The 17,146-nt window shown below is 36.3% G+C and overlaps 1 protein-coding gene across 2 annotated transcripts in view; it reads left to right on the top strand.

The window, feature by feature from the left end:
• LOC140737800 (interleukin-6 receptor subunit beta-like) overlaps window positions 1–14,235 on the top strand; it is a 92,313-nt gene extending 78,078 nt beyond the window's left edge. For both annotated transcript variants that reach the window (XM_073064455.1, XM_073064456.1), the window contains exons 13-16: window positions 4,034–4,174; window positions 6,573–6,669; window positions 7,266–7,353; window positions 8,781–14,235. In XM_073064455.1, coding sequence (XP_072920556.1) covers window positions 4,034–4,174; window positions 6,573–6,669; window positions 7,266–7,353; window positions 8,781–9,497 — 1,043 coding nt within the window. In that variant the 3' untranslated portion in view covers window positions 9,498–14,235. The remainder of the gene's footprint in view (window positions 1–4,033; window positions 4,175–6,572; window positions 6,670–7,265; window positions 7,354–8,780) is intronic.
• The last annotated feature ends 2,911 nt before the right edge of the window (window positions 14,236–17,146 follow it).

The raw sequence follows: 17,146 nt of genomic DNA, 5'->3' as shown, positions 1-17,146 counted from the left end.
AAAGAGTTCCCAAGGTATTATGATTGATTAATTTAATTAATTTTTAAAGTTTTAATGTTAATGGAATTAATGGACCTGTGAAAAGAAAAAGAGTTTTAACATGTATTAAGAAAATGAAAGGAGATATAGCTTTTTTACAAGAAACACATTTAACAGAAACAGAACATAAGAAATTAAAGAGAGATTGGGTTGGAATGTCATTGCAGCTTCATTTAATTCAAAATCGAGAGGAGTTGCAATTTTGGTTAATAAGTCTTTACCAATTAAAATACAAAATGTAATAATTGATTCTGTGGGGAGATATGTGATTATACATTGTCAAATTTTTTCAGAATTATGGACTTTTATGAACATTTATGCACCAAATGAAAATGATGCAAAATTCATACAAGAAGTTTTTTTTTAACTTGGCTGACGCACATGATAAAATATTAATAGGTGGATATTTTAATTTTTGTTTAGATCCAGTTTTGGATAGGTCAACTAAAGTTTTTACAAAATCAAAAGTAATAAAACTAACTTTATCATTAATGAAAGATTTAAACCTGATTGATATATGGAGAAAAATTAATCTAAGAGAAAGAGATTATTCATTTTATTCAAATAGACATAAAACTTACTCAAGGATTTTTTTATTATCAAAAAATATTCAAGATAGAGTGAAAAGTGTGGAATATAAAGCAATTACGTACAATCTAAGAAATGAATATGATATGTTTTTGAAAATATGGTTCCCATACTTACAAAAGATAGGATTAAATACATAGGTCCTTTGAAGATAAAATTATAAAGTAATGGGGGAAAGTAAAAATAAATGTTAAAATTATTTTGAACTCCATGGAGCATGTGGGGATCCTCCGATATCCAGGCAATCTTTCTCTTTCCTTTTTTTTCTTTCTTTAGATAAGAGTTAAGGGGGGGGAGGGTTAATATTATTTTTCTTACTATTTTATATCACATTCTTTGTAATTTCTAAAATTTAATAAATAAATAAAGGATGTGAACGAGCTGACTGTAGAAGTAGGAAATGACAACAAATACATTAAAACTAAACAATATAGATTCTCTAATGGTTCCCACAGATTGAAAGGTGGCAAATTCAGCTCCTCTGTTCAAGAACAGAGGGAGAGAAAGGGCTAGAGACCATTTAACATGATATCAAAAGGAAACTGCTGAAATCCATTCTAAAAAAAGGCAACAGATTTTGAAAATAAGATGGGTTTTTTTAGTAAGATTAGAAAGGAAGGCAATGGTGTGTTGCCCACAATGTTGTGCTAACCTTTTAACCTACACTAAGATCAATATAACCCTTCCCTCCTACATAAATCTCCTTTCCCTATCATGACAGACAGACATACTTTATTGATCCCGAGGGAAATTGGGTTTTGTTACAGTCGCACCAACCAAGAATAGTGTAGAAATATAGCAATATAAAACCATAAATAATTAAATTATAATAAGTTAATCATGCCAAGTGGAAATAAGTCCAGGACCAGCCTATTGGCTCAGAGTGTCTGACACTCCAAGGGAGGATTTGTAAAGTTTGATGGCCACAGGCAGGAATGACTTCCTATGACGCTCAGTGTTGCATCTCGGTGGAATGAGTCTTGTCGTGGTTTCTCGTGCCCCACAAACGACCAGGAGACGCAGAAGATTCTTCAAGAAGTATTAAACTTTAATTTGCAAATCAAAGCTGAGACAGTCAGTGAGCTAGTCGCTGATTGCCCACCGATCCTTGGACATAGCATTTTTTTATAGCAATCTCCTGGTTTAGTTGCATTAGCATATCCAATCGGTCTATAGTTGAGTATCACAAGTACATCCACCACTATTGTTTCTACCCATTGTCTTAATCATGTTCTAATCTACATCTCTTAGCTACCTCTCATTAACACACCATTGTCTTCTACATTCTTAAGATTTCATTCTCTAGCAAATAGCAAGTTCAAAGCTGACTACATAGTTTTGGTTACACAGCAAGCAATTTCAACTTTTATACTCCAATAGTCTCTGGCTGAATGTACTCCTGTGCCTAACCAGTACATTATGGAGTGGATGGGAGACATTGTCCAAGATGGCATGCAACTTGGACAGCATCCTCTTCAGACGCCACTGTCAGAGAGTCCAGTTCCACCCCCACAACATCACTGGCCTTACGAATGAGTTTGTTGATTCTGTTGGTGTCCGCTACCCTCGGCCTGCTGCCCCAGCACACAACAGCAAACATGATAGCACTGGCCACCACAGACTCATAGAACATCCTCAGCATCGTCCGGCAGATGTTAAAGGACCTCAGTCTCCTCAGGACCCTTCTTGTAGACAGCCTCAGTGTTCTTTGACCAGTCCAGTTTATTGTCAATTCGTATCTCCAATACGAATCCCCAATTCGTATGTCTGTACCTATCTAAGTTTTTTTTTAGTGTTCCTTGTGTATCTGCCTCTACCACTATTCCTGGCAATGAGTTCCACACACCCACCCAGCTCTGACATTCCCCTACACTTCCCTCTAAAATAATGTCCCTCTCATTAATAATTTCCACCCTGTGGAAAAAGATCTGTCTACTCAATCTATGCCTCTCACCTTGTACACCTCTATCAAATCACCTCTCATCCTCTTTCACCACAAGGACAAAACCCCTAGTTCACTCAACCTGTCGTTAACAGACTTGCTCTCTAGTTCAGGCAGCATCCTGATAAATAATCTCAGCACCCTGTAAAGCTTCTACATCCTTCCTATAAAGAAGTGACCAGAACTGCACACAGTATTTCAAATATTGTCTTACTAGGAACTTATAGAGCTGCAACATTACCTCTTAGTTCTTGAACTCAATCTCCTGACTGATGAAGGCCAACACGCCATATGCTTTCTTAACTATCCTATCAACTTCGCTGCAGCGTGAAAATTTTGAGATTTTATTTATTGACATTAAGTGTGGAAAAGGCCCTTCAAGCCACATTGCCCAGCAATCCCTAGATTTAATCCTAGCCTAATCACAGGACAATTTACAATGACCAATTAATCTACCAACCTGTACATCTTTGGACTGTGGGAGGAAACTGGAGCACCTGGAGGAAACCCTCACAGTCACAGGGAGAATGTACAAAACTCCTTACAGACAGTGGTGGGAATTGAACCCACCTGTGCTGTAAATTATTGTGCTTCCCACTACACTACCATGCATCCTTATCTATGGACTATGGATGTGGCCCGGAAGATCCCTTTGTTCCTCACACTGCTAATATTCCTGCTGTTAATATTGTATTCTGTCGTCAAGGTTGATGTTCCAAAGTGAATCATTTCACTTTTCAGGTTAAATTCCCATCTGCTGCTTTTCAACTCAGTTCTGCTTCCTGTAAATGTCCCTTTACAGCCTACGACAACCGTCCACACTATGCACAATTCTACCAACCTTCGTGTCATCTTCAAATCAACTAACCCATCCTTCCATTTCCTCTTCCTCATCCAAGTCATTTATAAACACCACAAGAATTGGGTCCCAGAACAGATGCGTACAGAACACCACTGGTTACTGACCTCCTAGCAGAATACGCTCCATCTTCAACCACCCTCTACCTTCTATAGGCAAGCCAATTCTGTATCCACACAGCCATGTTTCTGTGGATCCTCTGCTTTCTGACTTTCTGAATGTGCCTACCATGGGGGTCCTTATTGAATACTTTCTAAAATCCATATATATCACATCCACAGCTCTACCTTCATCTTTGTACTGATGTAAATCTTGTTCCCTTTAACCTAGTAACTATCAATTTGCTTGTCCCCTCAACAAATAAAATGCCTTACTGTACCAAAATAGAAGTTAAGGAGTATAGGTATTGCTTAAACTGTTTGCTCATTCTATATTTCTGCAATGCTAAGTGGATTCACTGTTACTGCTATTGCGTTCAATCTTTTAAAATATAAGTTGCTTCTGCTTAACTTGTTTGAGTTTCACCTATTATACTTCGTTAGGTTTAATCTTGATTTGACACAAGTTCTACAAATTGTTTGTATTTCTGTCAACTTAATTTCCAGGCTTTGTTGTTGATCCGTCGCATCAGCAGTTTGTACTGAAATCATTACAGGGTAATACTTTGTATGTGGTTCGTGTTATGGCATCTACAATCAAAGGAGGCACCAACAGCTCTGAAATCAATTTTACTACTTTAAATTTTGGTAAGTATTAAACTGGATGAGATTTCTCAAACACCAAATTAAATGTACCTCTAAGTGCCAAGGTGCATTCTAAAAATAGTGTTAAATAAGACACCAATTAACTTAATGACTTTCAAGGTAACAATTGCTCGTATTAGGTCGTCAGTCTGAGGTATTTCTAGCAATTATTGGGTTTACTTTGAATTTCCAACAGTCGTAAGTTTCTTTTGATTTTTTTTCCATTTGGCTTTTCCTAGCTGTGGGATTAGTTTAATTGGAATTTTCAAGAGGTAATTAATTATGTGGGCCAAAGGGCCTATACTGTGCTGTAGTGTTTTATGTTCTAATTAATATTGAATTAATTTTAGCAGAGCAAATATCATTGCATAAATTTCTTCATATGCCTACAGTGTTATACCATCTGAATATTTAACTCTACATTATAAAAAGAGCTTCATTCATTAAGTAGGATGAATGAAATTTTATTTCAGTCAGTACAAACAACACAAGCATAATTTTCAATGATGATTTCATAAGACAAAATTACAACAAAAAAACATAGATATTCTTTAAAACAGACCGAAAGGGTGTAGGCTGAAGCTACAGCTTATTACACCTACCCTCTTATTATACAACATATTTGACATTATGAATTTTTTTGTTTTGATGTAATGATTAATCTTTTAACACAAAATCCAATTCCAAGTATCATTTATTTACATTACTCCCATTCATTTTAAATCATGTATTTTATATTTGTTCATTAAATTTTTTTAAATAATTTTTAAATTTGTTAAGTGTGGTGCATTGTTTTTAAATTCTCACTACAACTGTTCCATAGATTCACCGCTCTGACTGAAATACAATGATTTTTTACATTTGTTCTTATCCTTTGTTTTTGAAATATACATGTTCCTCTTAAGTCATGTTGACTTTCTCTAATTTTAAACAACCTTTGGATACTTAGTGGTAGCTGTCCATCTTTTACTTTATAAATAACTTGGATTATTTTAAAATCTACAAAATCTCTGGATTTTAAAAGTTGAATAAATAGTGGATTGATTGGTTCATAATAACTTGTCTTATTTACAATTCATATTACTTTCTTTTGGAGTAGAAAAAAGAATTTGTATTTTTGTATGTATTTCCCCATACCCCTACGCAGTAAGTCATGTATGGAACTGTAAGTGAACAGTATAATGTATACAAAGATTCCTGATAGAAGAAATCCTGTGCTTTATACAGTATTGCAATAGATTTTGACACTTTTGCTTTGACATAATTTGTGGTTTCCAGCTTAATTTATTATCTATTACCACTCCTAAAAAATTTTGTCTCCGATACCTTAAGGTTGGCTCTGACTATGACTTTATCAGCAGCAGTTATTTTGTATGCTGCCAAAATATCAATATCTGATTACATGTAGTAGTATTCTTTGCTTCATTCAAATAAAGGGTCTTTATGTATGGTCCAACCTACATGCTATTATTGCTTAATATTCACAATGCGCTGAGTATAATTTTAACATCAACATCAGAGTGTGGTTTATTATCACTGACATTTGTCACAATTTTTTTGTTTTGTGGCAAGAGTTCTGTACCATATATAAAAATGACTATAAAGAGCAAGAACTATTCCTAAAATGTTGAGTTGTCTTCAAGCTGCTCTACCTATTTCCTGTCAGTAGCAATGAGAATAGGGCATGTTCTAGATGGTGAGAGTTCTTCATAATGGATGCTACCTTCTGAAGATGTCTCAATGGGGAGGCTGGTACCCATGATGGAGTTGGCTTAGTTACAACCCTCTGATATTAGCACCTTCACAGTAGATAGTGATGCATCCAGTCAAAATGCTCAAAATCTGCAGAAATTTACTATAGTCATTGGTGACACAGCAAATCTCCTCAAACTCCTAATGAAATGTAGCCGCTGGCATTCCTTCTTTGTAATTGCATCAATATGTTGAGCTCAGGATAGGCCTTCAGAGATTTTGACGCCCAGGAGCTTGAAGTTGCTCACTCTTTCTACTGCTGACCTCTCAATGAGAACTGTTGTGTTCCACTCTGCCCTCCCCCTCCCCCTCCCCCTTTCCTGACGTCTACAATCAGTTCCTTGATATTACTGACATTGAGTGCAAGGTTGTTACAGCAAAACTTAACCAGCCAATTTATCTCACTCCTGTACACCTGCTTGTCACCATCAGAGATTCTGCCCACAACAGTTGTCAAAGAAGGCGGGAACCACTGACTACAGCATTTCCTTGAACACTCCAGCAAACTGGTTGGCACAGGTTTTCAGTGTCCTGCTAAGTATATCATTTGGGGCCTGGTGCCTTGTGAATGTTGCCATTACTGCAAATTAACTTAATAATTGTTTTACAAGAAATAGTAGTAATGTTATTCCTTTGTGTTTCTTTATAGCAAAAGGTGAAATTGAGGCAATTGTAGTACCAATCTGTCTCTGTTTTCTCCTTATCACCTTGGGAGTGACGCTACTTTGCTTCAAAAACAGACATCTGTAAGTGTAATTTATTTAATTTAGATTAGTCATATGACTTGAACATTCTTTTAAATCCACATGAAATGTAAAAGCTTTTAGTTCAACAATGCATGCAATTTGTTTTGTAACTGAAAGGAATAATGTCTAAGTGCAGACCTAACCTGTTTCAGTACACTTATTCTCCAGATTTTCTTTTCAACCTTATAATTCATATTCTTTCTCCAACTTGGCTCTTTTACCAGTTTCAATGTTCACTATTGACCCAGAGCTACTCCTGTCCTCATCTTTTGGCTTGGTCTTTAGAACTAGTAATTCAGGACACAAGTAATGGACCCTTCAAAAAGAGTGACAATACTAATTGGTTGGAGCAAAAGAATTAAAGACTTTGTCACCTAAGCTTAGAGGTCCACATGGGAAATATGAAAAATTTAAGAGACATAAAGAATGAATTTGTGACAAGTGACATGAGGAGCAATTACCTTAGTGTTTTCATATGATCAGCAACAATGCTAGGACAAAGTGCGTTTATCAATGAGGAACCAACCATATTTCAGCTCTCTGAAAAATACTATTGGAGATCTACCAGTTTAATATTACAAATCTATTCTTTACAGAATTAAAACCTGCGTTTGGCCAAATGTTCCAGATGCTGCAAATAGCAGGATTGTTGATTGGTCATCTAACAATGGAAATCATATCAAGGTATTGCTTTATCACCTTTGGTATACAAATAGTTGTTTTTGGTAGTCTTGTTTTTATATAAGCATAATTGTATTGATTTCTTACAGTGAATAATGGTCTTCTTGTCTAAGAGTACCTGTATGCAATTGACTTATTTCTGTCTAACTATTGCTGCTAATATGTCTAAAGTTACATATCTTTCTCAAACTATTATAAATTATTTTTAAATGCCTCTGGTACTGAAAATCTAAAATGAGACAAATTTCTCAAAACACCTAGCAGGTCAGGAAGCAATCATGCAAAGAAAAGTAGTTAATGTTTCAAATTTCTGAAAATGTCTGCTTTAAATCAACTGGTTCTTATATTTGTAATGAGCAATATATAAAACTGATCAGTGGAGATGGCATATTTTAAAGCCAGACTATCTGACCAACTGGAATGCAAGTTTTCAGAATTTTATGCTTTTGACTCTGAGCTTTAAGCAATGCGAGTGCAAATGAACTTTTTTTTTAAAGAGTTCATTAAAATGAACAAATATGAATATTGAAAACTGTGGAATAAACATCATTAATATTTACTATCATATTTTTTCTTCTGGAATAACATTAATAACATTTATAAGATGAAGTCACCATTTGTACATCATGGTTATTGTCTTTACTGTAATGAAGTTGGAATAGAAATGGACTATCTTTGATTTAGTTTTAATGCCAGGAACCAAAGTTACATTGATCTGATGAGTATATGATGAGTGTACAGTATGTGCTTATCTTGTGAAACCACAACACAGAAGTAAGTACATGTAGCAAAAGCAAGATGTAATAGACAGCTTTTTACCAGAATGGCAAACTTTTTACTGTTTTCCCTGTTCTGAAACCATTTGCAATTACGTTCTGATGCTTATCAATCACATCACAACACTCTGCTGTCACATGCCTCTCTTTCCTTTGTATGAATCCATTATTTGGTGTACTTATGTAAGATGAAGTTTGTAGTCTTTCTTTTCCAAGTACACGTTTTCTGAGCCCAGCCCCATACCTGTTCAAAATTGTCAGAAGACCATTCTATTGGCCCATTGAAGACTTGACCATTATAATTGGTCACCACATTACAGTAGTCTTAGTTATCATGGTATTGTCATAGCATAGACCAACTATGATATACAAAGTCAGCAAGTATCTCAAATGATATCATCGTTGTGCAAATTAAGATTAGTATTAAAGGCTTCTTTCAACTAATGATTAACTAGCTGGGTATGCAAATTAACTGTCATTATGGAAAAATAAAAAGTGGTTAAAAGGTTCTCAAGTGCTTTGGAATATTCAGAATGTGAAAAATCCAAATAGGTCCTTTATATAGGATCTGGAATGCATGCTGTGTTGATTACCTTTGCAATTCTTTTAAATGTTTAGGTTACAAATGGTATTTTAATCTTTTTTTTTTAACAGAATAACCTAGGCCCAACTGATCCTGTGAATCTGGATGGCTTTATTTCTGACGTCACTATAATTGAAGCTGACGCCGATAATAAATACTCATCTAATGAGGATGATATGAAGCAATTGTCATCGCTGAAAAAGGAAAAGAGTACATCAGGAGAGCATAGCAGTGGCATTGGAGGATCTTCGTGCATGTCATCCCCTCGACAAAGTGTTTCTGATAGTGATAGTGAGTTGGCACAGAACACAACAAGCAGCACAGTTCAGTATTCAACTGTACTAGTGAGTGATACTGGTTACAAGTGCCAACAACCATCAGGACAAGTTTTTGCAAGGTCTGAATCAACCCAGCCTCTTCTAGAAAATGAAGAAAAGCCTGATGAACATTCATATGGCAATTTTGGAAGCCGCAGTACAGAAGTAAAAAGACAGTATTTTAAGCAGAATTGTCATGTTGAGGAGCCCATTTTGAAAGAAGTACCTTCAAATGAAGGTGAAATCCTGGGTGATATGGATGAAGATAGCTCCGTCAGACTAAGTCGAATGGAAATTTCAGATCGGAACTCTGAGGAATCCTGTCCTGTTGTGGAAGGGTTTTCAAGCTCTGATGACCAAACTGTTGTCAAATTGGACTTGTTGGGATTTGATGGATGTTTAGAAACTGATCAGCAAAGTTATATGCCTCAGGCTGTGAAACACAACAGTTATATGCCTCAGTCTAAATAAGTCTATGCTTTGTGCTTGAGGTGCAAAAACTTTAATTTCGGAGGTAAAGTGTCAAAAATGTGAACTTCTGTTTAATGTCCACACTTATCCTGAGTAAGCCTAAATCATTTGTAATTTGATTAACTATAGTTATACTAAGAACATTGTATCTGTGTCTTTGAATAGTGTATGTAAAAACATGGACACCAGTTTTTGAGTTTAAATTATTTGCTTGTTTCCAGAAATGACCTGGCCACTGTTTGTGCACACACTGAGCTCTTCTCTGAGCTATGTACATGCTTGTGTTACAGGTCCAGCACCAAGCTACACACTTAGTCCTGCTTCCAGTCATATTCCTGCTATTTCTTGCTGTCAGGGATGTGTAGTGATGTTGCTCCTTGTAATTTCCTAAGAATAGCTGGTTAAGACAGAGTAGCTGAGTACAGCCTTTTTGTTACAATTGAGACCAAGCAGCATTTCAACTCTGACCTGGTGGGACATCACTTGGAAGGGAGGGAGTCTTTGGTGACTTCAACATGAAAGTGGGAAAAAGCACCTCTGGCAACATGTAATTGGTAAAGAGTAGGAAAGGCCAACTTTATTGGTGTCCTTCTGATGAAATGAAGCATGGATGACATAACCAGCACTGTTTTGTCAGAGATGAGTACTAGAAGATAAGACAGTGATCCAATCCTGGGTGCCGCCATTTGTTGGAATATATCTTCTGAGCAAGAAACCACCAAATTGCCCACAGAATGAAAAGAACCAATGTTTTGCATACTGATAGCAACCTGGTCCCAGAACACTAGTGCCAACAGAGATGTTGCCACAGCAGAGGAAAAAAAAGCTTGAAGGTTTCAAGGACTGCATGACCACTTGTGGTAATGCATGGGGCAGTTCAGCCATTAAACATGGACTTTTCTCATCCTCAGTAAAACCTACAAAGGAAATTTGTCTCCATGGTGTATGTGTTTCATTATGGTATGCAAGCTTGATCCTATGCAACAAATATAAGAGGGACAGTATCAAGCAATACTGTTACATTGGTATTGCATTTGGCCTCCAACAAGCTTCCATTGAAGTAGAGCTTTCAGATTGGAGGCCTGTGATCAGTAGTATGCTGCAAGAACCAATGCTCGATCTGTTGTTCTTCATAATGGTGATTTGGATGAGAATGGAGTTAGGTTAACTAGTAAGTTTGCAGATGACACCAAAATTGGTGGTACAGTGGAAAATACAGGCTAGCTAAGTTTTCAACAGGATATAAATTAACTTGGAAACTGGGCAAGGGAATGGCAGATGGAATTCAACTTGAACAATTGCAGGCTAATGTATTTTGTGAAGTTAAACCAGGGGAGAATCAAAAGTGAACGGCAGGGCTCTGTGTAATATTGAACAGAAAAATCTTAGGGTGCAAGCACATTTCTTCCCTGAAAATGGAAACATAGAGGCAACAGTGACCCTTGCCCCTATTTATGCCTCTGAGACCTTTATTAGAAGTAGGTACCAAAAATGTAGCCACAATTATTTTCCAGTCTAAAGGACAGTTTAGTTTTGGTGTAATTGTGTTGCAAGAAAGATTACAATCTTGTAGTATTATGACATTGTGATCAACTTTTGTTAGGATGAGATTTTAAATGTTACCTAATGAATATTAATATTTAAAATTCTATATCTCATTTAAAGGCTTTGTTTACTAAACTACTACCATATTTGGTTCCATACACTGTAATTCTTTGAAACAGGTACTAAATGTATTTGACCTGGAAGGCACAAGTAATTAAAGATGTCAATAACTATTGTAAATAATATGTACCAACATTATCCATTGGCTGTACGTAATGCTTTTATAAACATTGGAATCTTTTTCAAAAAAATATTCAGTGAAAGTGGCAAGCATTAATCAAGATTTTAACACCTTTTAATCTAAAGGTGGCAAAAGCACTACAAACATTTCTTTTGACTATAAACTGGGTTCAGAGTAGAGAAGAAGCCATATTTGCACTTGTACCGCTATTTGCCTCTTTTTTTAAAAAAAATATGCAATTTTATAATACATGCTTTATTTGGGCTGGGTGAAAATACACGAATGCAAATTGTAAAGACTAATTTGAGTTGTGAGCTTTGTGTTAAGTAAAGTGCGGTAGTCCAAATTCTCCCAAACAGGGCAACATTTTGAGACGCCTGCCAATCAACAGTGATGGTGAAGTCACTGTCTATGCATGGAGTAAGTTTAGAAAAGTTTGAATGTAGATTCAGGTGAGCTTAAAGGATGCATGCCATTTAGTATAATCTGTTCTACAATATTTTAATTGAGTTCTGAACATCACAACCTAATCAATTGTCATATTATACTATTCACTCATACCTGCAAACCTCTTGCTCTAAGCATGTGCTATAAACCAAAGTTTTTCAATTATAAAACACTGCTAATAGTTGGTTTGTGAGAATGCCAAAACTCATGAAATTGATGATTATGAAATTTAAATTTATTGAGCAGCAAATGCAGTTTTACAACCAGTAGTTCTGTCTTTTCAGTTTTAGTTGGATTTGAACCTTACTAATTTTGCCAGAGTCAAAATATGATTGTTCAAGTTTTCATGGTGTTGCCTTTCCTTTTCATGAGTAAACTCTGTTATCCATATTTCCTGCCTTCAAAACATTTTAAAAATTAAAGAATCTCTGCCTGAAATGCTGCTGCACTATACAATCTCTCTGGAAGAGCAATCTTGTCAATCCTACTGTTTGTTCCCCACAACTTGGCAGATATTCTCCCTCAATTAGACTTTAAAAGTCAATGAAATTTGTTTCTTTGTATTAAAAGAGAAAATGTGAAATAATTGAGATTTTTGAATATATGTGTCACTGACTATATGGTAACAAATAGCCCAAACAGGACATTTTACCACAAGTAAACATTCATCAGATTCTTTATTGCATTTAAAGGTATATTGGAATATTTTGTAAATTGTCTCTGTTCACCTATTCTTTATTTCCAGGGGATTGAATAAGTTCCTGAAAAGATTATACTCCAAACTAAAAATATGCATAGATGTGATAATGGGCTGTTAAGGGAACAATGTATAAAGACTATTCTATTGCTTGTTGTTTTTCAATAATTGTGAGAAATAATGGGTGGCACCGCAAATTAGTGGTTAGTGTAACACTTCAGTTACAGTTCAATTCTGCTACTGTGCATGAGAGTTTTTTCCCATGACTACAAAGGTTTCTTCACACAGTCCAAAGACCAACAGTTAGTTAGTTAATTAGTCACATCATGTAATTGGGTGGTGTGGATTCATTGGGTCAGAAGGGCCTCTTACCATACTGTATCTCAAAATAACAAAGAACCAGAGGCAAAAAAGCATTTGTATAAGTATAAATTATTTTAAGTCATCCAGTAATTATTTGTATTTATGTATAGTGTATCACAAACACAAGTGGAGCTTGAGGATAGAAATAAGTACCGGTAGTTTGGAGGTAGTAGTGTGCTTTGAATAGATCTGCCAATAATGTGAAAAGGAAAAATAATACATGAAATCTGAAATGGCAAATGCTGGAGGCATTTTTCAGGTTGGGCAGCCTCTATGGAGAGAGAAAAAAATGTTAAAATTTATGGTCAAAGACCTTTCATCAAGTAATCATCAATGAAAGGATATGAATGAAACATTAACCTTGTTTCTCCCTGCACAGATGCTGCCTGATCTGGTAAGTAGTCTAGACATTTTGTGCTTTTTTTTCTGCTAGCAATGTGCTTGTATTCAACACAAGTCTTATTTTATGTTTATTTTTATAAATGCCTAACCATATAGTGCAGGAGCAAGAGTTTGGGTTTTGAAAACTCATTGTTAGTAGTGGCGAAAATGTGTATTTGAGGAGCTGTCATACTGCCAAGGCCAAGATGGTCATTATCTTGATTTTGTTTTCTTTTAAAAGATTAAACAGGAAATTTAAATGGATTAGTTAATTTTGGCTTTGAATATTTTTGTATAGGCATTAAGGTACGGATGTGGCTGCCATATGTTTATACTGTAGGTATTATTTGTCAGTGATCAGGTCAAATAAAATTCTGTATATGATTTGCTTGGTTTGTATTTATAATGTATTTACCTACTTGTTGAAAGCATGTTTTCATGCTTGATTTCAAGACAACCTTTATGGCTATGTATTATTGCACTCTTAAATGTAAAGTCATTTTGAGCATAATTAACATTCAATGATTTTTTTTCTTTTTGGATATGGTTAAAAGGGTAATCTTCTAAACTCCTGTTCAAACTTGGGCAACAAAATTCTTCAAAATTATGAGTAAACTTAAGTGGAGAGATGACAATCATTTAAATCTTAAAAATTGGACAATTAATCATATCGCAAATATATTCTGCTTAAATTTATTATCTGGTTCTTTCAATTTGTATGCCAATATTTGGCAATGCTTATATAAAATAAAGAAACATGGCAGTAAAAACATTGTAATGTAAGATGAAATTAAAATAGATTGCGATTTTCAGTTGATTTGCAAAACTAGGCAAGACTACTAAATGCATGCATCTTTGTCATTTGTGTACTCATTTTAATATTGCTGCTTCCATCCCATTTACTAATGTTTGGTATTTCAAAATTTTATGTAATGCAGTATTTTAAATTCCCATTACTGAGCACTGGGTAAAAAATATTTTTCATTAATTTTTATAGCTCTGTAGTGATTGTGTGTATGTAATCTTTTTTGTAATTAAAAATAAAACATCTCTTATCAACCTTCTATTCCTATATTTTTAGTGTTTGGTAATGTAGTAATTTTATTATTGGTCCATTAGAGTTCAACAACATTGTGCAAACATTGCATGGGAGTTGGAACAATTTCTTAGGATAACTTCCTCAAACATTTGACCAATAATAGCAAGGATTTGTTTTTACCCTAACATTAACAGGTTCAGTTAATATAGAAGATGGAGAAGACACCAAATCCCTAAATTACATTAGTATTTTTATTTTGGTCACTACATAAGTTCAACAAGAGGATGGCCAATTCATTTAGGGAATGAAAATGGTTGGGTCAAAGGAGTATCAATGGGAGACTATCGTCTTATATTTATCAGACACCTGGTTGGGTATTCAAGTAATGTACGTAATCAAGAACCTGAGTGCATAGCCTGAAGGTGTGAGGGGAGAGATTTAATTAGAAACTGAGAGGCAACTTTTTCACCCAGACAGTCATAATTTGGAATAAGCTGCCCGAGGAAGTGATTGAGGTATGTACATTAACAAAGTTTAAAAGGTGTGTGATTAGGTGCATGGATAAGAAAGGTTTAGAGGGATATAAGACACACAGGATAGTGGGACTAACTTAGATGGAAATCTTGGTCAGCATGGACCAGATAGGCCAAAGGGACAATTTCCATGCTCTGTGACTCTATAATTAGTCTTTGGTAACTAGATATGAGTTGGAGAGGGCGTTATAATAGAAGTTTTCCTTTGTTTTGCGGAGAAGCATTCTGGGGCATGCACAAATTCTCTCCACTGATTTTTTTTTAAAAAGCTTTATAATGGACCTGGGCTTTCAATCATTTGATTTCTCTTCAGTAGAAGTCAACTAATGAGGACATCCAAGCATTTCAGGATAAGCATATAGAGTCAGAGAAAAGTACAGCACAGTCCATCTGGTGTGTGCCGAACCATTTAAACTCCTAGTCCTATCGGCCTGCCCCCAGATCATAGCCTTCCATTCCCCTGCCATCCATGTACCTATACAAACTTGCCTTAAATGTGAAATCAAGTTTGTGTGCACCACTTGTGCAGGCAGCTCATTCCCCACAGTCACGACCCTCTGAGTGAAGAAGTGTCCCCTCATATTCCCCTAAACTTTTCACCTTTCACTCTTAACCTGTGACCTCTAGTTTTAGTCCCATCCAACTTCAGTGGAGAAAACTTCCTTGCATTTACCCTATCTATACCTCTCAATTTTGTACACCTCTATCAAATCTCTCAATCATCTACATTCCAAGGAATAAATTCCTAACCTATTCAATCTTTCTTTGTAACTCGGGTCCTCCAGTCCTGGCAACATCCTTGTAATTTTCTCTGTATTCTTTCAAAGTTATTTACCTATTTCCTATAGGTAGGTGACCAAAACTGCACACAATATTCCAAATTAGGCCTCACCAATATCTTACACAACTTCAGCACAACATCCCATCTCCTGTACTCAATGAAGGCCAATGTGGCGAAAGCTTTCTTTACTACCCTAAGTACCTGTGATGTCACATTAAATGAATTATGGACTTGTATTCCCAGATCCCTTTGTTCTACAGTGCCCTACTGTTCACTGTTTAAGACCTACCCTGGTTGATTCTACTGAAGTGCAAAACCTTGAGAAGGCCTTGGCGAGTAGGGTAAAGGAAAACCCCAAGGCATTCTTCAATTATGTGAAGAACAAAAGGATGACAGGAGTGAAGGTAGGACTGATTAGAGATAAAAGTGGGAAGATGTGCCTGGAGGCTGTGGAAGTAAGCAAGGTCCTCAATGAATACTTCTCTTCGGTATTCACCAATGAGAGGGAACTTGACGGTGAGGACAATATGTGAGGTTGATGTTCTGGGGCATGTTGATATTAAGGGAGAGGAGGAGCTGAAGTTATTAAAATACATTAGGACGGATAAGTCCCCGGGACCTGATGGAATATTCCCCAGTCTGCTCCACGAGGTGAGGGGAGAGATTGCTGAGACTCTGTCTAGGATCTTTATGTCCTCGTTGTCCACGGGAATGGTACCGGAGGATTGGAGGGAGGCGAATGTTGTCCCCTTGTTCAATAAAGGTAGTAGGGATAGTCCGGGTAATTATAGACCAGTAAGCCTTACTTCTGTGGTGGGAAAGTTGTTGGAAAAGATTCTTAGAGATAGGATCTATGGGCATTTAGAGAATCATGGTCTGATCAGGAACAGTCAGCATGGCTTTGTGAAGGGCAGACCATGTCTAACAAGCCTGACTGAGTTCTTTAAGGAGGTGACCAGGCATATAGATGAGGGTAGTGCAGTGGATGTGATCTACATGGATTTTAGTAAGGCATTTGACAAGGTTCCACATGGTAGGCTTATTCAGAAAGTCAGAAGGCATGGGATCCATGGAGGTTTGGCCAGGTGGATTCAGAATTGGCTTACCTGCAGAAGGCCAGAGGGTCGTGGTGGAGGGAGTACATTCAGATTGGAGGGTTGTGACTAGTGGTGTCCCACAAGGATCTGTTCTGGGACCTCTACTTGTGATTTTTAATGGATATTAGAGGAAGGTTTTTCACTCACAGTGGTTGGTGTGTGGAATGCACTGCCTGAGTCAGTGGTGGAGGCAGATACACTAGTGAAGTTTAAGAGACTACTAGACAGGTATATGGAGGAATTTAAGGTGGGGGGGTTATATGGGAGGCAGGGTTTGAGGGTCAGCACAACATTGTGGGCCGAAGGGCCTATAATGTGCTGTACTGTTCTATGTTCTGTCTGCATTAAATTCCATTGGTTATTTTTCCAGCTGTTTTAGATCCCAGTGCAAGCTATGATGGCCTTCCTCACTGCCCATGACATACAAAATTTTGGTGTCACCTGCAAATTTGCTGATCCAGTTAACCACATTATCATCCAGGTCATTGATACAGATAACAAACAACAGTCGAGTTGAAAAGTGCA

This window comes from Hemitrygon akajei, chromosome 13 (genome assembly GCF_048418815.1).
Source record: "Hemitrygon akajei chromosome 13, sHemAka1.3, whole genome shotgun sequence".
In the NCBI taxonomy this organism is placed as follows: domain Eukaryota; kingdom Metazoa; phylum Chordata; class Chondrichthyes; order Myliobatiformes; family Dasyatidae; genus Hemitrygon; species Hemitrygon akajei.
The sequence above is the reverse complement of the archived record's forward strand: the minus strand, read 5'-3'. Positions and strand labels throughout refer to the sequence as shown.